The following is a 25,906-nucleotide window of genomic DNA, read 5'->3' on the forward strand; positions in this document are numbered from 1 at the left end:
CTGATGCGTGAGGAGGATGAAGTCATAGCTGGTGGAATGTGGACAGGAGCAGTATATCTAACTCAGGCTACACCCTCCTAACTTCTTTCGCTGTTCCTGATGGATGATGCAGATGTCCAGTGCTGAGCCAGCTGCAACCAAGCCAGTGAGCCACGTCAGTGACCCGGGAATGATGGCATAATCTGTTGCCTGGATATCTCAGGAGTGATCCACCCTGTTCTCCAGAAATCTGTAAGATTAGATAGTTATGTAAAAGAAGATTTTTTATCTAAGTCTCTCTAAAGAAACCTAAACTGTATTCCAGTTAACACAGTGGGGCATGCGGGGTTGTTCCAAAAGGAGACAGTTCCTTTAAGGACACCTTAAAGAGCGGGAGGTAGGCAGGGCAAGAGCCCAGCATGCTGCCACAAGGACCAGGAGCCACAGAAGGGCTATTCGAGGGAGAGAAGGAAAAAGGCCAGGACCAGCAGGTGCTACCATGATCCCTTAAAGGGAGATAAGAGTACCCAAGAAGGCAGCTACAGAGGTGGGTCACATGCTAGAGAGCCTTGGATGGTGGGCAGAAGATCTTGCTCTTCTGTCCCACAGGTGGAGGAGGGCTACCGAGGGAGTTCCCAAGGACAGAACAGTCAGTTTTGTTTTGCAGGGGTCTGTCTGGCATCTGTGCACAGTCTGACCTGTGGCTACAGCCGTATGACCTGAATAGAGCAGAAGTGAGGGCTCTCCAGTCAGATGTGGTGATATCTGTAACCCCAGCACTCAGAGCTGAAGGCAGAAGGATTACAAGGTAAAGGTCACCCTCGGCTACAGAGAAACCATAAGCACAGCCTGAGCTTGAGACTCTGTCTTAAAAAAAAAAAAAAATAGTATCTGAGTCTCAGCATCTGCTTCAATTGCCTATTGGGTGAATCCTTTCAGAGGAACCTCTATAGTAGACTCCCATCCTGTTTCCTCTCTTCCACCACTTCTGGTGTCTATGCTGTTTGCCATTCTGAATGAGATTTAAGCATCCTCCCTATCCTCCCTAGTGCTTAGCTTCTTTAGGTCTGTAGATGGCTGACCCTAGTTACATGGCTAATATCCACTTATTAGTGAATGTATACCATGCCTGTCTTTCTGGGTCTGCATTACCTCACTGAGGATGATCTCTTCTAGTTCCATCCATTTGCCTGCAAATTTCATGATTTCCTTGTTTTTAATAGCTGAGTAGTATTCCATTGTGTAAATGTACCACAATTTCTGTATCCATTCCTCCATTGAGGGACATCTGGGTTGTTTCCAGATTCTGGCTACTACAAATAAATCTGCTATGAACATAGTTGAGCAAATGTCCTTATTGAATAGTGGGGCATCTTTTGGGTCAGGGCCAAACTTTGGACAGAGTGCAGGGAGTCTTATACCAGAAGAGAGGGGTGGGATTAGAGGAATATGGAAGGGACAGGAGCCCAACAAGGAGATCAACAAAACTAAAAGATCTAAGCCCGAGGGTCCTGCAGAGACTGATGTACGAACGGAGGACCATGCATGGAGAGGACCTAGACCCCTGCTCAGATGTGGCTGATTGTCAGCTCAATCTCCATGTGGATCTCTGAGTAAGGAGAGCAGGGGCTGCCTCTATCATGAACTCAGTTGACTGCTCTTTGATCACTAGCCCCTGATGATGTAGCTTTGCCAGGCCACAGAGGAAGAGGATCCAAGCAGTCCTGATGAGACCTAACAAGCTATGGGCAGATGGAAATAGTGGAGAACTCCGCCTTTCAGTGGACTCAGAGAGGGGATGGGGGGAGGAGGAAGGAAGGGTGGGAATGGGGAGTTGAAGAAGGGGGCTTCAGTTGAGATATATAATAAATAAATTGTTAAGGAAAGATAAAAATGTTTAAAAAGTAGTATCAAAACCTTCAAAAGGCAATGTCATTCTGGGGTAGGAAGAGGGAGAAAGGCCAGAGAGATGGTTCCACAGGGAAAGGCACTTGTCACACAAGCATGATGACCCAAGTTCAATTCCCCCTCCCCACTACAGGAACACATGTGAAAAGTCAAATGAGGTAACTTGAGTCTGTAATCCCAGGACTCCCATGATAAGATACTAGGAAAATCAGGCAGCTAGCCTGAAAGGCATGCTCCAACAGCAGAAACAAGAGAGACCATCACACACACACACACACACACACACACACACACACACACACACCTCTGAGTAAATAAGCAAGGAGGAGGAGCAGTAAGAACAGAGAACAGACTGGGGTTCCAACTTAGAGAAGGATGGCCACAGCGAAGGCCAGAGCGGGAACCATTCAAAGAGACACAGAGAAGGGGCACGTTTCATTTCGGCAGAGTCTGGGATGTTGTTTGTGCCACATTATATCATGACCAGCTTCCCCTGATGCGCACGCGCGCACACACACACACACACACACACACACAAATGCTTAGAAGCAGCAGCAGAATGGAATCAAGGATACAGATTTCAGGTAGGCGCTCAGGGAGACACCAATGATAAAAGGTGCCAACACCTAAACCACTAACAGTGTGTATGTGAGAGAAGGAGAAGAGGCAGAGAAGACAGGAACAGTGACTCCACATCCCAGGGGCCTAAACCTCTGCTGAGGGACCAACGCTGTCACGAGACTTGAAGCTTCTGCTGAAAGGAGCTCTTTCTTAACCCCAGCGTTAACCTTTTTAGCACGCAGTGAGCGTGAGCAAGGCCACACGGATGCCACCAATACCACACCATACAGTCACCGCACCTCAGACCGCTTAAAGCACCCCACCTATTCTATTCCTTTGCTGCATTTTCAGAGAAGTGATCATGCATGTCAAATACAAACCCATTCCAGTTTCATTCAAAATTAAAATCAGTCAAGATGAGGTTAAAGTCCAGAGCAGTTTCCTTGTCGTTTGGTTGGCTTGGTTTGGTTTTTGGCCCGGCAAAATTACAGGAATATGCTAACTTTATAGAAATTGCAGATTTGCTTCACCTGTCTTCTCTCTGAGAAGCTAACTAACCCCTTTTCTTTCCTTTATGTACCTACTATAATTGTGTGTTTATGGCACACATGTGTGATCTTGTGTGTGCCACGGGTGCGTGTGTGAAGGTTGAAGGACAGCGCCTGTGGTGCAGGTCTTTCCTTCCACCTTTACTAGGCCTCCCGGGATCCAGGCTGTCAGGATTGAGGGCCAGCAGCCCGACCTGCTGAGCCATCTCCCCAGCCCATGTACTTCCTGACTCCCAATGAGACATGAGAAGACATCCATGCCTTCCCAATCTAAAACAAAACTACTCATATTTAGAAACCCTACACAAACATCTTTTAAAAACATGAGCCAGGTACTTAAAGGCTCTGTTCTAGCCTCAAAGTGACCATAAAAATCTGAGCCACCTTCTACCTCCCAGGAAGCCGAGGCTTAGGTGAAATGTTAGTAAGGGCTCACTGCAAATGAATAAATGAATAAATTGTAAATGAATAAACTAAGTTTATTTTCCGACACAGAAGGAACTCTACACAGAGAGTAGCCTCACTCTCTTGTGCAGAGAAGCAGGCTAATGGACAGAGGGAGAACAACAGAAACAGCTGTGATCTTTCTCTTCTTTTCCTTTCTTTTTTTTTTTTTTCCATTTTTAAAACAGAATCTCACTTTGTAGCTCTGGCTAGCCTGGAACTTTGTGTATACCAGGCTGGTCTCCCACTCACACCGAGTCTGCCTCCCAAGCAATGGGATTAACCGCATTCACCACCAGGCTGGCCCACTGTGCCTTTTTCATTTAAAGTTTCCTAGTGGGTAAAAATAAATACCTATTTATTCCATTAGGGTTTAATGTAAATTGTCAGGCCTCACTTGCCAAGGATTCTAATCCAGGAGATCTCAGTGCCCAGGGTTTATATTTTCAAGGCCCCCTCAAGGCTCAAAGATTTGAGATCCACTTCTCTAAAACAGAAAACACCAGCCCAGATCATAGAGCCTAGTACACACAGTATCCCAGACAGCTGAACTCCATGCTGTGGATTCAAGCACACAGCAGGGCAAAGATTCCAGTTTGCACAAGCAGTGTGGGAGCCCAGCTAGGAGCAGGCATGAAACAAGGCCACACAGACACCAGCGAGGTGCCGCCATCCTGTGAGTGTCACTGTGGAAACTGATTCACACGCTGACTCCAGCAAAAGGGACAGATGGTGGGTGCCTGGCTCGGTCTCCAGGCGTCCTGGAGAAGAGAGCTGTGGGGACGAGGGAGTAGTACAGGCGAGAAGGAAAGGTGCAAAGGAGAAGGGCGTGCAGATGCAGAAAGGCTGGCTCTGCTGGGCGGCCCTGAAATCTGCTTTGCAGGATGCAGGCCAGAGAGGACCAGGGTCTTGCAGGCCTGGCTAGCACGAGGAGCATCTAGGTAGACAGCTGCCAGGTATGAAAGCCACAGAGAGGAGCTGGCAAAAATCTGGAGCAAGGCTGAAGGGAACCTGGAAATGGGGGCTGAAGTTAGAAAGCCGTTACAGAAACCTAGAAAGAAATGGTGACATGGAACACAGCTGAAGCCACAGGAAGAAACCGGCAAAAAAGAATAATAAACAAGTGTTTATTATTCAGTTCAAGTGTTTTGAACTGAATTTCAATGTGAAGTGTGGTATTCAGGACCAGGAGAATCCTTAGAGTTTCAAATGCTCTTTAGGAAACAAGGCTAGGAAATTCACGCATCCCCTCTTCCTGTTTCGGTGATTTGTGTTTTAAATACAAAGTCCCCAAGTGGCCTCACGGAGTGCCACGTCTTAGCCTAATTCAAGTTTTGTCTCTGGTCCCTACTGTCATTGCCTATTTTACAGCAAACGTGTGAACACACAGTCTGTGTTCCCGAAATCACACCCGAGCAGCCATGGTGAGCCTGCCGGATTCCAAGTCTGACTTCACTCTGCGAACAAGCACGTATCCCGTGTGCGGGGCTCAAGCGTGGAACCGGGAGTTAGCACACTTAAACCCTGAGTCAGTCATAATGCACGTCAGGGGACCCATGTTAAAGCGGGATGGTCGGAAGCTTCCACGCCAATGCTGACCTGCAGCGGTGACTGCCCGCAGTGGCCGGGTCTTCAAGCAGAGGACTGCTTTGGAGAGCTGTAACTCTAGAAGCCAGTGCTGGCATCGCTGGATCTTGACTAAAGGGACAAAGACTGGGTTAAAGTATTTACATCTTCTGCAGAAAACACCCTGCTGTCTGTACCCTGGAGGTCGGGGAAAGGGAGCATGTGACGGCCCTTGTCCTTTGGGAATGACAGGGGAAACTGAAGGACCCAGGGGACAGAATCAAGGTCAGTAATGAGCAGGTACAGAGTGGAACAAAGGTGAACGGGATAAAACCGGGGGAGGGGAAATCGTGTCCAAGTGCACTTACAATGCCAGCGGCTCCTGGAGATTGTGGAGGTGCTGGGAACACAAGAACCAGGGCTCAGAGTTTGGGATCTAGTCAGAAGCTTCCCCTCTAAAAATTCACCTTAAACTTGGAAGTCATAATTGAACAACTGGATGGCAATTTGCCTGGTGGTGAAGAACGGTTTTGTTTTCTTTTTTAACTTGTGTATTTTTCCTGGGAAGGTTTAAGAAATTACATAGGCCAGATCATCAAAGACAGCAATTTCCCTTCACAGGGTGTGGCGAGTACTAAGATGAAGGGATATCTTTCCCTGTGAAGACAAATCTGAAAATGTGGCCTCGGTGGAAAGTGCCAGGACCTTTTGCCTAGAGCAGATCCTCTTCAGGTCTCTGGAGCGTGAGGACAAGCTGGAGCCCCGCCGAGCCTTCCACAGCACCACCAGGGAAACGGGAAGGCGCTAGAATCCCACGGACAAATCAATAAACGAACCGTTGACCTAAAGCAGCTTTCCTAATCTCTCAGCTCCGTGGGCCCCTCGTCTGAAACTCGATACACAGTAAGGTCATGAGAGGAAGCAATGCTAACACAGCTGACTGAGTGAAAGGCAACATTACAGGACTGAGAGCTCTGCCATTTTCCGGCATGCTCCGAAGTGCTAGATTTAGATTAGGGTCCAGAGTATGCCCAGGGAGAACAGCAAATGAGTGACCCGAGTTCCACGATCCCCGTCAAACTGCAGCCCTCCTCTCCACACAGCCCGTCAGCTGTTGCTGAATGGACAGTTAAACCATGTTAGCTTTGTTTCTGTACTTCATTTTCATGGCTGTGTAGACGTTCACAGTCTATCCCGAAATAGGACACCATGCATGCCCAGAAGATATAGAAGGAAGAAGGGATTGTTTGGGTTCTGTTGGTTTGTTTCTTTGTTTGTTTGTTTGTTTGTTTGTTTGTTTTAATGTGTTAAAAGAAGCAGAGTCTTGCTAGGGAGGAAGCAGAAATTTAAGACTCCAGAAAAATCGAAGTACACTAAGTCTTAACATTTTCTGCTTAACATAAGCAGAAAAAAAAAATATATATATATATATATATATATCATTGCTACAACTGATATGATTCCAAACTCAACTGAAAGGGACAAAAACGTGGCTTTCTTTCCCTTGTCTTTTTATAGGTACCCCATCCAATAGACAGGCATCTTTCAGTCACTAGGTTTGAATTAAAAGAAACCAATATTTAGGAGCAGTAAGCTGATTGTGTGTGTGTGCATGTGTGTGTGTGTGTGTGTGTGTGTGTGTGTGTGTGTGTGTTGTGCTGTGTCTGTCTGTGCATGTATGAATGCTCTTGCTTCTGGGTGTGAGCGCAGGCATGCCATGATGTGCACAAAGAGGTCACAGGATAACTCTGAGTGTCAGTCCTTGCCATCTCCCTTGTTTGAGACGGTCTGTTGTTCACTGCTGTATGCCCCAGGCTGGTGCCCCGCAAGCTTTCAGGAATTCTCCTGTCTGCCCCGCAACTCATCCTAAGAGTACTGGGACTACAGACACACACTACCATGTCTGTCCTGGGGATCCGAACTCACTTCCTCATGATTTATGTGACAAGCATTTTACCTACTAAGCCATCTCCCCAAACCCCATGAAAATATTTTTAATGGACAAAGAGGCACGCATTGGCTAACTGTTTAACTGTGTTCTTCCCCTCCCCTTCCCTAAACATGACAGAGGTGCTCACACCAAATATTCCCTACTAAAATGCTTCATGAATTAAGTAGACTTATACTGATTCTAAGTAGTGGAAGAAAACAGAAACACATCTTTGCGACCTTCAGTATAGAACCAGGCAGTTCTAGAATGCAGTCACTCATTAGCCCTAATAGGGCTAATTCCAACAACAGGCCTCATTCCAACTCTCTCCGACCCCCTAACTTGAATGGGCTCTGGTTGCAAAAGTGTTAGATTAACAAGCAACTCAGGATCTTGCATAGAACCAACACAACAGTCGCTGTCCCCTCACCTCCTATGTGCACAGCAGTAAATCTATACCTAAGTAACTCACTGCAGAGCAAGCTATAGCATCTCACTGGATATGTGTATGTCGCGCTAAGCTTTGCACATGTTCCCGTCTGTACCCCAGCTTGATCAGCAGATTATCGTTTCCCTAAGGGGCTGGCAATATCCCTTTCCTAGGTCAGGGGGCACAGAATACAAAACACTTCTCTAAAATTGCACTAAGCCAGTCGTGGTGGAGCACATGCCTGTGATCCCAGAACTTGGAAGGTGGAGGCAAGAGGGTCAAGAGTTGCCGTCCAGCCTTAGCTACATAACGAGTTCTCGCCTGTTCTTGGCTGTATGACACTCCATCCCTACCCTAACCCCAAAAGAGAAATGAGAGTTACACTCGATTTGCACCCCAAATATCCTGTTTAATTTTGAGAGTCCAAGTGAGACCAACTTCATTTTAAACAAATGCAACACATTAATAAATAAATAAGTAAATATTTGCCAGGTTGACTTCTAGAGAATAGTTCCTTAACTGGATGCCTTACACAGTCATTTCTGAACTGCTTCATTTATAGAGAGAATAATTTCATTTTTTTTACTTGAACTTTTTAAATGGCCTTTCATATAAGCAATGCTAAGAAGAGTTCTGCTTAGACAGAATACAGACAGCGTGTGATAGGGTACACCTACAGCACCCAGGAGGCTAGGGCAGGAGGATTCCAAATTCCAGCCCAAATTCCAGCTGTATAGCAGGAACAGGTAAAGTCAGACAGACAGAAGAAGGAACATTAGACAACCATTGGTCTGGCAATAGAAATACCCAAGCCTTATCTTGGACATGGTGGTACACATTTTAATAGCAGTACTCAGGAGGGAAAGCCAGGCAGATCTCTGTGGTGAGTCTGAAGTAAATCTGTTACTTCAATGTCATTCTGATGCCAGATATGTTAAATACACTAAACAGGGCTAGCTTTCCTAGGGATCTTGCACATCATACATGCAATCACTTGTATTCATTGCTTACAGAATCACAGAAGGTAACAGATGAAAGAAAGGACTAATCCTGTGGCCAGGTATCTGATTACTGAATGTGAAATGCAGAGAGGTGTCCAAAGAAGAGAATCCCAGAGCAGAAGAGGCCATGCCCAGGCAAGCTCACCCCCTTCCCTTGTCTCTGAATCACATCGTAATACTAATGGCCCCAGCTTGCCACTCAAGAGTGTTAGCCGTTTCCATGTGTGCCTCTCAGCTTAGTCAGGTTCCAGTGTAGACACTGATCTCCATTGCAAACGCAATACACTACACAGAGTGTCCCTCATTATAACCCTGACAATGATCAAGCTGCTGACTTGGCAATACGTTGTATTCCTTTTGGTTACATTTTGTTATTTCTACATAAGAAAAAAAGTTCAAATGTGAAGAATATACTATCGAGAGCTAGTTATTAAGGACGGCTTAAAATTTCTACTGATATGCATAGCAAAGCCGTCTCTGACTACAAAGATGTCACTGCCTGCATTTATGCTCTCTTAAAATTTAGTCTTCAGGTTAGCTGGACGACACTGTGAACTTCCATGCCTTTAAAGGTTAAGCAATACAAAGCTCACAATCTATAGTATATAACCACACGTCACGAAAAAGTGAGTGCTCCTGGCAGGAAACATCCCGCTGCTTTTCATTAGATGTCACCAGTTGGGTACTTGCCCTTACACAGCATAACTCACTACAGATGTGGACCGTGGTACAGTGCTTGACCAGGCACAAAGCCACTTCAATCCCTAAACTCAAAACAAGACAATTTAAAGAAGTGTAGCAATTCTAAACTGAGTAGAGAAAGGGCATTCTGGGAATACAGTAGTTAGTGCTTAGCACCCAAGCAGGAGGAGCTGAGCTGGATCATCCAGAATCCACATTAAAACACCAAGCCTATAGTCCCAGCTCTGGAGAGGCAGAGACCACAGGACCCCTAGAGCTTGCTGGCTGGCCAGTCTGGCCAAATCAGTGAGCACAGGTCCCAGCAAACAGATTCCATCCCACAAAACGACAAGATAGGGAGTAACTAGGGAAACCCCCCTCCACGTCAAACCTGGCCCCCACAGGCATGCACACATAAGCATGCATACCTCCACCACAGGCACGAACGTATACCAAAAATAAATAAATAAAACCAAAATGAATAATTACAGGGAATATAAACAAAAAAGTACTCTACCAAGGGAAGAAAGTAGCTAGTAAATCACCACATTTAAATCACACACAAATTCAATAGAATCAATGGTGTCTCATTATCATAAAATTTATTTGAACTCACAGATACATACATATTTTTTTTTTCTAGCCAGAAACTCAAGTGTTCAGAGGCAAACATATAATATTTCTATCCACTGCATAAGGTGCTGAATTAAAGATAAGCCCAGCTTTACACAGGCCTGTGTAATTTCTTAACTTAGAAAAAGACAGTTTCTTGATTCTTTCAACGCCCACATATGAAGGATGCGAACTGAAACAAGAACCAGCCTGGAAGCCTTCGGGAGGACCGAGCTAGCAGAGTGTAGTGCTGTGTAAGCTGCCGAGAGAGAAGGGATTTCAAAGTCTTATTTAAAGCTGATGAACCGCAATGACCAGCACAGCAAGATCTATCCAAGGGTGTAATAGTGGCACTTGTACCTTAGGGGTAACCAACAGCTACCTAATTGGACCTAAATCGACACAAGGGAATCCATGCCTGGTACTATCACACTAGCACCTTTTCCTGCCACTTTCCTAAGCCAGTGCAATCCAACTGCATCCTAAATACCTAAAAATAGAAACACAGGTAAATGTAGCTCTCACTGCTCATTAGAGAAGCTTCTTCTTGTAGCAACGGAGACCAGCACAGGAATCCACAACTGTTTAAAATATAGACATCAGCTGACCATGGTGATCCAACCATGATCAGCTAACCCAACTGACACTCTACAACACAGCCCTTACACTTGAGGCTCACGGAGCACTGCAGAAGAAGGGAGGAAAGACTGTAAAAGCCAGAAGACCAGAATGTCTGCTAAGAGATGGTGTCTTCCTTATATGACAGGAAACTGCACCCATGAAATCTTAACAGTATGGTGACCTAAACAAGACGTGCACAATGACAATACTGGCTGACGTTCCAGCTTGGATGGGGGAACTCCCACAAGGCTCCATTCCTGGATGAAGAGCTACAGACACTGGCTACTGAAAGAGAGAATTAGTCTTCTCTGGCGTCTAGGCCGCCCATAGGTTACAGCAGGGTTGTATTTGTGTGTGTGTGTGTGTGTGTGTGCGCGCACGCATGTGTGTGTGTGTAACAATAAAAATTAAAGAAAAGATCATGAACTTGAGAGGGAGTGAGAGGGATGACCATGTGAGGAGATGGAGGGGATTTAGAAATGATGAAAACATAGTATTGATAGGTGAAATTCTTCAAAAATAAATGTAAAAAAAAAAGAAAAAGATGGTTTCTGATTTGTTTCATTTCTACATATCTCATGCTTATTGTAAAAATAATTACTGCTTAGTTACATACGAATATACACACTCACAGTTAACAGAAGAAAAAAAAGCCATCCCTAATCTCTCCACAGATGAATATGGGAACACTACTTCATGTAAACTCAGCCTTCGCTATGCTTTGTCCAAAGCCACGTTTACAAATCCCTTTGGAAAATCCTACGTGCTGGATGCATGAGGATCCACTCTCCAGACAAAGGCATCCTGACTGGACGTGTCCAAAATAGCTCTGGTAGACAAACAAACAAGCTGCCGTGTGCCAGCCCCTCTGAAGAAGGGAGAAGAGGAGCCGTGAAAGCGATCAGCTGGGGGAAGCCGACCACATATTTGGAATTCTACAGGAGTAAGTTAGCAACAAGAAGAAAACAGGCACCTGGCAGGAAAAAAAAAATGCTAAGGAAATTATTGAGACGTGATACATTTCCTGTCACAACAACACGAGAGGTGGTGATTCATCCCATTAGCATCTTCTAGAATTTGTGCAACTTTAAAGGCTCCATAAGTTCAGCCATGTTTTCTGTGGCGCAGAGAATTTTGTGCTCTTGTTTTAAATACTAATTTGTTCATGTCACCCTGTGCCCCAAAATGCATACAGTGCGCTCCCTGTATCCACAACCATGCTCCTTACTGTCACCACAACAAGATAGCAGGGTGCCAGCGACCTTCCTTTGTTTACTTTTGCCTTAAGCTGTGGCCTTCGGTGCTGTTGATAGCAGCGGAGTGCTGGTCTGGGGAACTGCCGCTCAAAATCAAAAACATAATAATCAGCTCACTGTTGGCACCCCAAGAGAGTCGCCAGGATCTTCACCAGACGCCTCCAGAATCCGTAAAACAGGCTGAGTCTTCAAGTACTTGAGGTCAGAAAAACACAAAACTAGATGTTTTCATACAGTCTTCTCCTCCCCCCCCCCAGCCCTGCTGAGCCATCTCGACAGCCTTCCATATAAACTTACCATGTAAAAAGCCGTTGTAAATAAGCAGATTGTCAAAATAAGCTGAAATTACTCAGCTTTTTGTTTTGACTTTCATTTGTGTGTTCACGTGTGTGTTGCCAGTGAATGAACCCAGGTGGGCAAGTACTTTACCACCTGGCTGCAATCCCCAACCTAAATTGTTATACATAATTCTGTTTGATAATATTCAAACTTTTCTCCTCCTCAAGTAGCTACTGTAACCACTGCATTTATTTCCAAGACGAACTCTGAAGGTTTTTAAAGTATGGGCAATGAGTAATCCTGGGAAATGTCTTAAGGGAAAAAAAAAGTTTGTGTTGGAGTGCTAATATCTGAAAGAGATCCCTCCACTCCCATTTAGGAGCTGAGATGAAGGGCTGGGATGTTTTAAATGTTTCTTCACTCTTGTCTTTCTTTTCGTTTGTTTTACATTTTTGTTTCATTTTTAGTCATGTGTATGTGTGTGCCTCTGTGAGTGTCTGTGCAGATGTGTGCAGGCTTCTGCAGAGGTCCCCTGAAACAGTTACAGGCAGTTGTAAGGCAGTGGGTCCTGGGGACAGAACTCCAGCTCTCTGCAAGAACAGATCATAACCACTGAGCCATCTGTCCAGCCCCACATTCCTGCGTCCCAATTGTCACCAAAGCAGCCACATACTTGCGATACAGGTTGTACTTAAAACACCATAGTAGAGAGAGAGAGAAAAAAAAAACAACAAGTAATATTTGCTCATCGTTCCATCACATATGGCTTCCAGAAAGAAAAAGAAAATGGCTTCATTCAGGCTGCTGAGAGCACCCTGCACACACCACATCTGCCTCACATCTACTTAATGGCAGCACAGTGGGGAGTTCAGCAGCACTGAGAACTCAGGAGAACGACAGGCCCCTCACAGGTGGTCCCCCAGCAGCCAGCATGTGTCTCCCTCTTACGTAATTATTAGCTGAACTCAGTGAAGGCTTAAAAATCAAATAGAAACACTCTCTCAACAACAACAACAAAGGAAGAAAAAAGAAACCTCTATGGAGCAGAAAAGCTTTAGGAAGAACTTCTAGATTATTAGAGTTTTGAAGCCCAGCAAGTCAAACCCCAAATAGAACAATGCCAGGTTCCTGCCCCAGGGTCTTAAGCAGCCATGGAACAGAGTATCTCGAGCTTGAGATATCCTAAAACACAGATGGATGCCATGCTTTAAAACTCCATATATGTTTGTCATCCTTTATGTTAATCGCCAGGAAGCACATGATAAACTAGGTTTTAGAAATGTGTTATGCCAGGCAAAATGGCACAGGCCTTTGATACCAGCACTCAGGAAGTAAAGACAAGAAGATCTCCATGAGTTCAAGGCTAGCCTGGTCTACTGAGCTCCAGAAAGACAGGGCCACTAAGTGAGAGCCTATATAAAATGAAAAATCAGGAGCTGGAGAGATGGCTCAGAGGTTAAGAGCACTGGCTGCCCTTCCAAAGGTCCTCAGTTCAATTCCCAGCACCCACATGGTGGCTCATAACCATCTATAATGAGATCTGGCGCCCTCTTCTGTCCTGCAGGCTCACATGCAGGCAGAATACTGTATACATAATAAATAAATAAATCTTTAAAAAAAATAAAATGAAAAATCATCTTTTAGAGAAAACTTGGCTGAAGGTAGAGGGAAAAAAGAAAGGAAGAAGAGAGAGAGAGAGAGAGAGAGTGTGTGTGTGTGTATGAACTAGTATAAATGTTCTTATTTTAGTTGAAAACTAATATTTCAGGGCCTGTTTTCCACCCAGCCTAAGGGGAGGGAGGTACATTAAACTCTACTGCTCAAATGAAACTAATATCCATCTCTAGTCACCTTAGAAGTCAATTAAAATAATTGCTAGATTATTACTGGCTCATTCTGCCTGGCTGCCCAGGAAGGGTTCTGACGACGGCGTCATGAGCTGCTGAGACAGGGTAGTCCCTGAGAACCAACAATCCTCTTCCCCTGTGAAGACGCAATGCTGGACTACCCAGCATCCTCAAACCCAGCTTCCTGAACATCTGCATACAGCCACGCATCTAACTGTGTTCTGTGACTCAGGCACGGTGCCAGTGACCCAAGGGAGGCTTGAAGCACGGACCTTCCTCCATGCAGCTTGAAAAATGGAGCCAGGCCTGGTGGCACAAACCAGGAATCACACACGCTCTCGAGCTGAAGCCGGAGAATTCCAAGTTCAAGGCCTTCCTTGGCCGCAAAGTGAGCCTGAGGCCAGTCTAGGCAGCTAGGTGAGATCCTGCCTCAAGATAAAAACAGAGTAAAAAGAAGACTGGAAATATAGCCAGGGCAGAGTGCTTGCCTAGCATGAATGATGCCCTCAATTCAGCTATCACTCTCCATCCCTCAACCACTGGTGGGAGTTGGGAGGCGACAATGGGACTTGAGGAAGAGAATGCAGACTGGCATGGAACGGCCCCAAACCCTTGGATTTCAAAAGACATCATCGGGGCCCAGACAAGGTTTCAATCCAAATTTCTTTTCCCCCTTCGTATTATTTATTTAATTTATGTATGTATGTATATATTTATTTTAATTCATTCACTTTACATCCCAAACATAGCACCCTTCCTCCTCTCCTCCCAGTCCTTCCTTCCCTCTTCTCCCTTCCCCTCTCCCCTACTCCTCAGAAATTCAATCCAAATCAATTCTGATCCAACCTGTGCCATCCCCAGATTGAAAGTCCTCTTAAAGCTGTCCTCTTGCAAGTCTTCAAGTCACCAGCAGTCAGATCCGGCCCACATTAACGAGACCGTTTATGCCAGATAGCTGGCCTAGCACCAGTCTCTCCTGCTGCTTGCCCACTTCCGTGTAACGACAGCTAATACGAATAAAGATTCCTCCCGTGAACTCGGAAGGAAAAAGAAAACATGACTCTTTGGGCCAGACAAAAGGTTCACTGGTAAAAGCAAAGCACTCGCCTCCAAGCCTGAACGCCTGAGTCTAAAACCAAGGACCCACGTGGCAGAAGGAGAGAATTGACTCCAGGTCCTCTCACCTCCACATAAACACATACATATACATATAATGCATGCATAAACACATTACATAAACATAAACACATTACATACATACTTACAGCAAAACAGTATTATTTTAAGATTTAAAAATCTCTTCTAGGGACTGGAAAGATGGCTCTCGCAGGGGACCTGGGTCCTGTTCTCAGCCCCCGCATCCCAGCTCCCCACTGTCTAACTCCAAGGGGATCCGATGCCTCCCACAGCCACCAAGCACCCACATGGGGCACACACATACATGGAGGTAAAACACTCATACACATCACCTAGAAATTAACTAACTGAAACGAACAAAACTGTTCTAGTACATCAACCTCCAAAGCACACACAGTGTCCTACCAAGATGATGCTTGAATTTTCTCTAGCTGCTCATAGGAAAGCTGAATTTTCTCTACCTCGGCCCCACATCTGTTAAACAAGGAAGCAAAAATGGCAAAGTTAATCTGAGATTTTCTGAGGAGAGCAGGCATGTTCAGGGCGGCAGGGCTAGAGATAATCCAGTGCTCTCGGTAGCTTTTAAGAAAATAACAATAACCCTCCAGTTATTGAGGGTTCGCTGCTACTGTGAAGCAACCTCAGTGCCCAATTGGTCAAGTCGTTGTAAGGTTTTTAACACATTTAAATAAGAAGGCTGAAAATAAAAGGATATTTTATTATGCAATTTTTGCCCAAATTCTGCCCTTTGAACTAAACATCAGGAATGGCTTCACACTTGTTCTCCCTTCAGCAAGCAAGCTCTGAGTTTATCAGTGGTCCCCTGAGCATCTGCTCTAACAACTTGGTGTGACAAGATATACACTACTGAAACACCTACTTTCAGTGGTAACAGCGCTTGCTGTGCAAGCAAGAAGAGCTGAGTTCAAACCTGCCGTATCCACGTAAAGCACCAGTAAGCCCCAGTGTTGTGGAGGGGGGGAATGGGAGGATCACCGCGCCCTGCCAGTCAGCACCCGAGCCGCAGGTCCAGTGAAAGGTGCTGTCTGAGAGGAATGAGGCAGAGAATGATACAACAGCCTGCCGTCCTCCCCCGGCCTCTGCATCTGTGCAGGAGTACATACACATTCAACAACAGCAGCAAAATCAAAATCCTAATATGAAGCAGGGGTTGTAGCCCAGCGGTCAGAACATGTACCCTGTGTGCTTGAGGCCCTGGGTTCGATCCACAGCAAGCACACGCGCGCACACACACACACACACACACACACACACACACACACCTTCCAGAACTCCATTCCTGGGAACTTCTGACAAGTCGAAAGCTTGGCAGCCTCGAGCACAGCATTTGAGGGCTAAGCAAGTTGTAGGCCATAGTGGCTTTCTTGAAGCTCAAGGGAGCCAGGCTGTCCCAGCCATAAACCTGGGCCTTAGTTGTCACCACCTCATAACATCTGAATCCACCTCCACCAAACTTTTTTCACAATTTAAACCAAACCTAAAACATCCTCCCAGGGTGCAAACAGGAGGATCGGGAGTTCAGGGTCTCCTTTAACTTCATATACTGAGTTCAAAGCCAACTTGGACTACTAGAGAACTCGTCTCAAAATGAACCATTCATGAAAAATGACCACAGACCTTCCACTGCGGAGGAGACTGACGCTAGGGGCCTGAGAGACCATCACAGCCAGGCCTCCGGACCTCACACCATCAAAAGAATGACCTGAGCCAGGTAATGGTGGCCATCTTTAATCCCAACACTCACACTCAGGAGGCAGAGTGGCTCTTTGTGAATTCAAGGCCATCCTGGTCTACACCGAGAGCTCTAGGACAGCCAGCGCTACATAGAGAAAGCCTGTCTAAAACAAACACAAACAAATATAAAGAATGACTGTTTCTCCTGCTCCTGGCCCGCTTTCGAGAACAAAAATGAGGGAGTTAAGAGTTGGGTCAGACAGACAGACAGAAGCCCAAATAACCTGAGTTTTTCCAACAAAATGTTCATTTTAACTTAGTTTTTAAACCAGGGTGTCAAAGAGAGAGATTCTGGAGGATGACTGGGGAAGAAGAATGACAAAGAATGAGAATTCTGTCTATTTGGACTTTGCCTTATTCAGAGAGGGCGGTTTTCTGAACAGAAAGGAGAGAAGGGGGCTGGGGCTAGACTCGATGTTATGCAGAGCACTTGCCTAGCATATGTGAGACCCTGGTGTGTGTGTAGGGGGGATCGTATAATCCAGGGAACTGTGGAGACCAACAGAAGAGTCGGAGATAAGCATTCGTCATTATAGTTTCCAAAGGCAAAGCCTATAGATCCTAGTCAGAAGGCTTTCCATTTGCTTCTGAATAAGATTCAGTAGATCGGGGGTGGGAGGGTGCTAGAACTTCAGAGAGAAAGACCTGGAGCCAACGGGGCCTGCAACAGTGAGTCACTTGAGAATCGGCTCCATGTTGCTGGGTGCTGAGTGGTAAAACGGATGCAGTGTGCATCCTCGAGACAGCAAGGAAGATTAAGAGTCAGGTGCTGCCACAGACAGTAGCCGTTAGTTCGCTCTGCCGGGAGCCACTGACCACCCATCTGAAGTCTGTGGAGACACCCGTTTCCCTCACCCCACCGAGACCTAAGCCTAAAGAGCAGGGTTTTAGGTCCCAAAGAATGGCGGCACGAAACCTGTGGATAACTTCACACTCACAGCAGCAGTGAGTGCGATAAACTCGTCAGCATGCTAACCGACCTGGAAAGGGTGGGCCAGTCACATGCAAGGAAATGAATCTAAGAAAGAGACACTGCTCCAGGACTGATAAGGCAACCTTTCCATGAGGCTCCGAATGACGCGGCCCTGCCGCCACACATTAAAGGGGCTTTGCGGGGGCAAGACGTGTAAATGCGAAGGGCAGCGGCACTGCCCGGAAGTGCCGCGGCTACCGCGCCATTGCCATTCTGTGCGCAAGAATCTGCACCGACTGGCCTACTAAGAACAACAGATTCAGGTGGAGGCTAAGGGTTTAGGTCAGCGGTTCTCAACTTGCGGGTCACGACCCCTTTGGGGACCATATACTGATACCCTGCAAATCAGATATTTACATTATGACTCATAACAGTAGCAAAATTAGAGTTATGAAGTAGTAAAAAGAAAATAAATCTATGGTTGGGGGTCGCCACAACATGAGGACTTGAATTACGAGCCACTGGTTTAGGCTACTTGGATGGCCTGGTCCTGTGTCTGAACTGCAGCGGCTGATCTTTCCCGTGAGCTGAGTGAGCGTCGAGTGTGCTCCTTCCAATGTCATCGGCAAGAACTGCACCCAGAAGAAGGTGGCAGACTGAAATATTCAGCAACAGTAAGACAGCAGTAAGAGAACTCAAAGTGATCGAGTTTTGAAAACGCCACTCCAAGAGCAAGCTTGCATGCACAGACTCATGGTGAAGCCGGTGGAAGGAGGGAGAGGCAGTCCAGCAGCCGCAGCTTCCCACGGACGAGACTGTCTCTACAGCTCAGAAGTTCCTTGTCACTGCGTCAGGACAGCTGGTTAGCCATTTGGGAGGATGCTGCGTGGGTGAGATGGGCCTTGCCAGAGACCAGACAAACACTTCAGGTGTCTGTCAATCCCGAGATCCAGATTCCATCAAGAATGCCATTCATTTCTCCCGACAGAGAGAAGCCCACACAGTGGCCCTGATACAGGACAGGCGGCCATCCACTTGCCTTCTGAGCAAATTTGACCTTCCCTCCTGCACCCCAGTGCTTTCCACACGCAACACACAGGTGCGCACCGCGGCTAGTCTTTACAGGAGCGCTGAGGACCAGGAGGACTTCTGACAACTATTAGGAAAACAATTAATCAATAACACGTGGAATCTGTACTTTAAGCTCCCTACAACGTAGCCCAAACCAGGATCCATCACCATTGGTCTTGTAGTCAGATTAGCACTGAGACCCAGACAAAGAAACGCCTGGTAGGCACACGCCTGGTGGCAAGTGGTCAGTGAGAAGAACCAGCAACAGGGTGACAGGTGGCTCTGCGGCTAAGATAATCAAAGGCTTCAGAAAGACCTTGTTTGAGGTCGGCATCAAGGACTATAACAGGTAGTGTCTCAGGAGGAGAAGAGGACTGCTGGGAACAAAGTTAGAAATCCAATCATCTCTCAGTATCAGAGGGCTGCAGGTTCCCCGGCCCTCGAAGGTCCTAAAATCCCAAGACTCCAAACGCTGGTGTAGCGTCTGTGTATAACTTAAGCACTCCCTGCATTCTAGATAATTCCTAATATCCAGTGCAATGGCAATGCTATGTGCACACTTGTTACCCGTTTTTACGCAGCCAATAACAGCCAGGAAATAATCTGTACGTGTTGGAAGTGGGGTTAACTTTCTCCACAGCTCACTGAACCCAAAGAAGCAAAACTGAGTACAGATGGCCAACCGTACGCAGCAGCTATTAGACATGGCTGGCGGGTGCAAAGCGTTCACGAGAAGAGACCATGGGGGATGAGTTTACACATCAACAACGTAGACAGAACAGCATGGGAGGCGGTAGGCATGGCTTTCTCCTGGCCGCTGTAGAACAGAGAAGGCCAGAAACACCTACCAGGTAGGAGAGCAGCAAACCCAGCTTACACTGGAGTGACGTCTTTTTAAGACAACGTCAGATCCATCTGGATGGTCCCAGTGAACAGAGTACTCAGGTTAAGCTCTGGAAGAGGGACTGAAACCAAGCAGCCCACAGTTGTCAGCCAGAGAGAATCCTGGATATCCTGAAACTCTAACATTTGGGTATACAGAAAGCCAGGGAGTTGGTAGAGCAAGAAAAAGGGGAACGGTTGACAGAGAACCAGGTGGCAATGGGCAGGCTGTGGGCCAGAGCGCTTACAGGGAAAGGCAGAAATCTGCAACCAAGAGTGACTGCCTGAACCACGCAGCCCAGCAAAAATATCTCAGAAGTCCTTAATGAGGCTTCCTTTGTCCCAGAGTTTATATGCACCGTGAAATCAAAGAAACAATCAGCTTGCTATTCATTCCTTTTCAGTGCCACACTATCCCACAAGGGGAGCAGGAAGGGACCAGGTAGCCAGTTGACCCACACGCGTAGGATCTAGACTTCCTTGTCTGCAATCTCTCGGGACTAAGTCCAGAACGATAACCTTACTCTTTCAGTCCGATGACTGTAAATGCTCATGACCGCTGCTGCAGCCACGGTGCTGGCCTGGAGACCATGCATTCCCAGTCTTGTGGATTAAGGCCAGAAAAGGTGACCAGACAGAGCCCCTACCCCTTTTAAATTCCAAGACTGCACAGAACGTTCAAACTGAGAGGGTCTTGGAGACCATGAGTCTCATCCTTCCTGTTTCACCAGATGAAGAAAGAAAGACGAGAAGGGTTCCTACTTGCCCAAGGTCACACAGATGGGAGGTTATGAAAAGGTCCATGTCTGTCTTAGATTCCCAGCCCAGGGCAGTTTGCCCTGGGTCACACTGACATCTCCTGCCTTTCTAGCTGGAAAGCCAGGGAAGGGGACCGAACCCAGGGCCTCACACACTAAGCATGGGTTCTAGCTACCACTATGCTCCGCCTCTGGTCAGTACTGCTCTTTCTAAATGCTTCACTGCCATTTGCTGTCAACATAAGGACCACCAGTTTCTGACACCTGCGCCATAACTCATCTCAGCAACAGCCAATGAGGCAGGTTACTGCTGTCCTCACTTCACTTTCCACAAGTACTGGTGTTGAACCCAGGGTCTTACGCATGCTGGGCAAAGTGGATTATGTCCTGTCCTTGCCATTTCCATTTCAAAACAATGAAAAGCCTGAGGTAGAGAGAGATCACATAGCTGGGACAAAGACTGGTCTGTCTAACTCACTGTGGCTTCCACGCTGGAAAACATCTCATTAGAATTTATGGCCAATGAATTCTTTAAATTATAAAATAAGAGGAAAAGGAAAAGCAGAAATACCAAGGCCATGAATACCAATGTTGTAGAATGAATTTTAAAACTGTTTTTAAAGTACCCAATCTATCTCGTGGGCTGACTAGATGACTCAGTGGATAAGGGAGCTTGCAACCAAACCTGATGACCTAAATTCAGTCTTAAGAGCTCGCATGGTGGAAAGAAAGAGCTGACTACTAAAGGCTGCCCATTGACCTCCACAGTGCACACACACATGCACACACAAATACACAAATGTAACTTGTGTAAATCTCCTGTTACATATTTGGGTTTTAAAATTTTTATTTCACGTGTTTGTTTGTTTGTTTTGTGTGTGTCTATGCCTTGGCTCAGGTGTGGAGGTCTGAGGACAACTTTCAGGGGTTGGTTCTCTCTTTCCACTACGTGGATTCCGAGGATCAAACTCCAGTGCCAAGCTCAGTGGCAAGCACTTTTCCTACCTCACCAACTCTCAATCATTAATCTGTTAAGGAAATGTCTGCATACAGTTTGATTGGACTATAGAAGGCGTGCTAGCATTTCAAGTACATATTTTCCTGATGCTCAGTAGTCACAAAGTCAGCTCCACGCCAGAGGTAAGACGTGACTCAGCTGACAGGTCTCTTCTGAGCAAGCTTTATTTACTACCTGCTGCCTGCTTTGGTGTATGCACACACACACACACACACACACACACACACACACACACACCTCTGCTCTTCCAGGACCATCATTTTTTGTTAACTTTCCACCAAAGTCAGTTCTCAAATCATTAATAACTGAAGACTGAAACAAGAGGCTAAAAGATTAATAAAATGTTTTTATAAACATATTCAAAACCAACTGGAATAAATAACCAACATTCAATTACATTTTTCACTTTCTCTCTTATTAAAGAAATGATGTCAAATCTCATTATCTTGCTTACCCAGGAGAAGAAACCCAGGAGCAATAACAGCTCAAATAAGCAAATTACAACTGTATCTGAGATCGAATTTCTGGGGGTAAATGGGAGGGCATGAATAAGATGGCTGCTGCACATAGACTCATTCCCCAGCCAGATGTCCTGATGGTAGAGCGAGCAAAAATCCATTCTGGAAGCAGGACCCGCACAAAACCCGCACAAATGCCACTCTGCCTGAAGTCAGCCACCCAGGGGATTAAGGCAAAGAGCGGTACTGGACACGGAGCAAGCCCTCAAACCTGTCAAATGAATAAAAACTGAAGAAAGTTTTCACAGAACAAGAGGCACGTGGGAGAAATATTCACAAAGTCCAAGAAACAATGCTTTGAGATTAGACGGCATCTTCTCAATACCATTATTACGGTGGAACCAGGTATCAGGGACTGGATGAATGTCAGAGTCTAATCTGCTCCAGGGAAAACCTCTCCTGACCAGACCTGAGCTGCACCTGGTAAGCAGGAAAACTACGTCTAAGCCCAGCTTGGCCTGCACAGGAGATTCAGACCCAAGCCTACAGGGCGGCATACTGTTTCCAGTACAACTCCAATGGGGCAAAATTCCCTGAGTTTCTGTGTTCCTCCATAGGAGTTGCCCAGCATGACCCAACTCTTCATAACAAAGCTTATCTGAAGTCATAGGCGGAACAAGCCCGGAGCTGCTCTGTCCTTTGAAAGTAACACAAGTACAACTGCAATGAAACCAGACCTACACAGCCCAGAGCAGCCCTACCGGCCCAGGGCACTAAAGCATACTAAAATTACAGCCCACGGGGACTGTGAGAGTAACTTACGCTCTATTTGGCTCCCTCTTAACCGTACACCAGCAAAGAAGGGGTTTCCAACGTTTACATTATAAATCTTTTTCTTGGGAGTCAAGACCTGATCACAAACTCTGGCAGATCTGGTTAGAGCCCAAGTACCTATTTTCTACAAAACACTTAATCTTAAAGTAATAGTATACTCTGCCACTTAATACCCACTTAGGTTTTTTGGTTTTTTTTTTTTTCTCCTCTCACATGGCATACTAAAGGAAAGGGAGTCACATGTATCAAAGCACATCTGAAATTCCTGTCCAGTGGAAGTCTTAGCCACAAGAATGGTTTCTTATGAGAACACAGTAAAAAAAAAAAAAAAAAAAAAAAAATCAAATTTTTCCCATGGTTAAAAAAAAAAAAATGTTGTAAAATCCTGTCAGGGCTCATGAAATTTCACAGAACCTTCGTTCCCCACTCTGATTGCCTTCTGTACCTTTAAGCATCTAACTGCTTAGAGGGAGACTGTACTTCAGAGGAAAGTCCCGCAACGCACCTGTTAGAGGAGCTGCTCCCATTGGCCGGGCTGTGCAGCCTTGATAAGGGAGAAAACAGTCAAAAGCAGGGCAAACACTGACTCTCTGTTCTCCAGGCTCATGTCACGTTAGCCAGAACACGCCCAAGGACTAGTTCTGTGCCTCAGTTTCCCTAACCCCTAAGTAGTGGGTACGCTACTATCCAAGTTCTCTAATCAAAATAATTACACATAATCACCTATGGAGCCCACAGCAGAATTGAAATGATTTTACAATATTCTCTTCCTTCACACACTCCAAAGGAGTTGGCTCGACTATTCATCAAGATTAGACAAACATCTATTTGTTTTAACATTCACATAAAAACCCAAGTCAGGGATATGGAAACCTTCCCAGGAAAGGTTATCAGAGCTTGAATTATCATGTACAAAGTAGATCCCACAGAACCTAACTGGGCAAACCTTTGATTTCGTTTGTGCTGTGAAAATAGGATTTCATTTACTGAAACAGTTCAGGGCCAGGAACAGAAGAAGACAAAGTAAAAAAAAAACAAAAAACAAAAAACAGTGGCTCTGTTCCTTATAACTGTATTTCTTGACTACTTGGTGCAGAATCAAGTGGTGAGTCTCCACAAATGGGAATGAGTAGAGACTGGGACTCCAAGGGTCAGGGAGCCAGAAGCTGGCAAACACAGATGCTGTCCTCCCCCGGAGCCCACCCAGCTGTGACCAATAGGCAGGCTCTGTGGGCTCCTGCAGAGGAGTCTCCCTTAGAAACCAGGGCTGGGTTTCCTGGGTGGTCTGAACACCCAGTGTCCAACAGAGCCCACAAGAAGCAAGAATGCCTTCTCTGCCTGTGACCCCTACCACCCACACTCGAATATTACAGCGAAAGTCCGTGAAACAAGTGCTTGGAGCCTCCACGGAATGCTAAAGGCCCCTCCCGAACAAGATAACCAACCATACATGCTTTTGGAAACTCGGCAAACGTTTTCACAAGAAATGAAGGTCCCGAACTCCAGACTGACCGGCAGACCGGGGGCCCCCAAGCCGGCCAGAAGCACAGATGGGAAGAGAGGACCCTGCCTCTTTGAGGTTCTCCCTTCTCCTGTGGCCGCAAGCCATTGATTTCCACCGCAGAGGTTAAGCTCCCTCACCCTCCGTCCCCTCCTACCCCCGGTGCCCGAGGGGGTGGGGGATGGCCGCTGCCGGCCCACCCTCTCCACCGGGCGCGCTCCGCAGCTGCCGCCTCGGACCCCGCCGGGCCATGCACTTGTGGCCATCCCCCAGGTACCCGGAGGCGGCGCCCATCCCTCCAGCCGCCCAGCCCGCAGGGTGCAACCTTTCTCCGCCTCGGTGGACACCGGCGCCCTCGGGGACCCCAGAGAAACTTTGTCCCCGGAGAACTCAGGTGGACAAACTTCGCCCGGGGCTCTGGGGGAGACGCGAGGGACGGCTCCCGCAATCAGCCTTTACCTGCAGCTGTGGCTCGGGAGCGCCCGGAACCCTGGCCAGGCGCTGTCCCCGCGGCCTGCCGAGGGCGACCCGCGGGCCAGCGTCGCCCGCAGCGGGGAAGCCGGTTCCCCCGATGCCCACGCCCCTCCGCCCCGCTGGCCGCGCCGAGGGGCGGAGCCGCCGCTCCCCGCGCGCCCGCCGCGCCCACGGCTGGGGCCGCCTCCGCGTCCCCCTCCCCGGTCCCCTCCTGCCCACCTCCGGCCTGCCGGGCTCGCCGCCTCCTCATCGCATGGCCGCGCCCGCCACCGGCTCCAGGACGAAACCTGAAGCTGCCGCGGCTCCGTCGCCCCCTCCCTCCGCGGGGCGGCGGCCGGTCGCCTCGGCTTTCCTCCCGCGGCGCGCACGGAGCGGGACCTGCCGGGCCAGGGCAGGGTTGCACCCTAGCGGCGGCGCCCGCTCGCCCCGGGGGCCTCCACGCCCTGGTGGCGCCGGAGGAAGGAGCTGGCCTGTCGGCTCCTAAAGGGAGCAGTGCCAGGCCCGAGGGAGGCTCGGGTTGTCCTCGGCCCAAAGCCACCACACCCGGGACATAATAGCGCCCGGGTCTGTTACAATAGGAAATAGTGTTTTAAAAGCAGCAGGCGCCCTTTCAATTCTTGAGGATGATGGATGTTCCTCCGACCCAGAGCTTTGCAAGCTCGATTCCCTGTGCGCTTGTGAACACAGGTGTCTAAAAGGCGTCAAAAAAAAAAAAAAAAAATGTTCTTATTGTTTTTGAGAAAGCCGTAGCCGCTTTTACAATGCCCAGCAATGTGAAGGGACCCCCTTATTTTGCAGCACCTAGTCACTTAGCACTGATTCAACCCCAAGGTGGAAAGTCTCTCCATTGTACAGCTCGCCCTAAAATAAGCTTAAGATGATCATTGCAGTTTTGAAGATAAAAATACGTATCTACTTTTCCGAAATTACCTTGAATGTTGGCTTTCTTTTTCTCAAGAAGGTGAAACGTCTATGCGAACAGGAGAGATGGCCCCTCCCTGGGGTACCCTCCTAAGACACTCTGTTTTAGCAGAGCCCTAGGAATGACAGGATAGCAAGAAAAGCAGTCCAGGGTCTGTCCTAAGGCAAACATTGTCCCTCCTTTAGGAAGGTTGGCATTGGCCTTGCACTATTGACCGTTGCACTCTTATCAGCTGAGGCCCCAAAGAGCCCTCTCCATTGAAGAACTTCAAGGTCCTGAAGATTTAGATAGGTAGATAGATAGATAGATAGATAGATAGATAGATAGATAGATGCAAGCAATAATTCTCTTTTCAAACGTCAATATTTTCGGTGTGAAAAATGTTAACTGGAGATTAGCTGAATCAACACACCAAACAAAGACAGTTTCCAAGCTGCCTAGCAGAAAAGTTAACAAAAGAAGCCTTTGTCATTGATCCCTTTGTTGCTGTTACTCTTTTATTTCGTTTTTTTTTTTTTTT

General features: G+C 47.0%; 1 protein-coding gene across 3 annotated transcripts in view; it reads right to left on the bottom strand.

The window, feature by feature from the left end:
* The window catches only part of Arhgef28 (Rho guanine nucleotide exchange factor 28), a 292,013-nt gene extending 267,202 nt beyond the window's left edge, over nt 1–24,811 (bottom strand). For 2 of the 3 annotated variants that reach the window (XM_055598373.1, XM_055598371.1), the window contains exon 1: nt 24,450–24,553. Coding sequence is in view for 1 of the 3 variants with exons in the window: in XM_055598372.1 (XP_055454347.1) it covers nt 24,684–24,714 (31 nt within the window). In the remaining 2 variants the exon portion in view is untranslated. Of the gene's footprint in view, nt 1–24,449; nt 24,554–24,683 lie in introns of those variants that run through there. The other variant, XM_055598372.1, reaches the window with a different exon arrangement.
* Nucleotides 24,812–25,906: the final 1,095 nt, after the last annotated feature.

This window comes from Psammomys obesus, unplaced genomic scaffold (genome assembly GCF_907164565.1).
Source record: "Psammomys obesus unplaced genomic scaffold, mPsaObe1.curated_primary_1811, whole genome shotgun sequence".
In the NCBI taxonomy this organism is placed as follows: domain Eukaryota; kingdom Metazoa; phylum Chordata; class Mammalia; order Rodentia; family Muridae; genus Psammomys; species Psammomys obesus.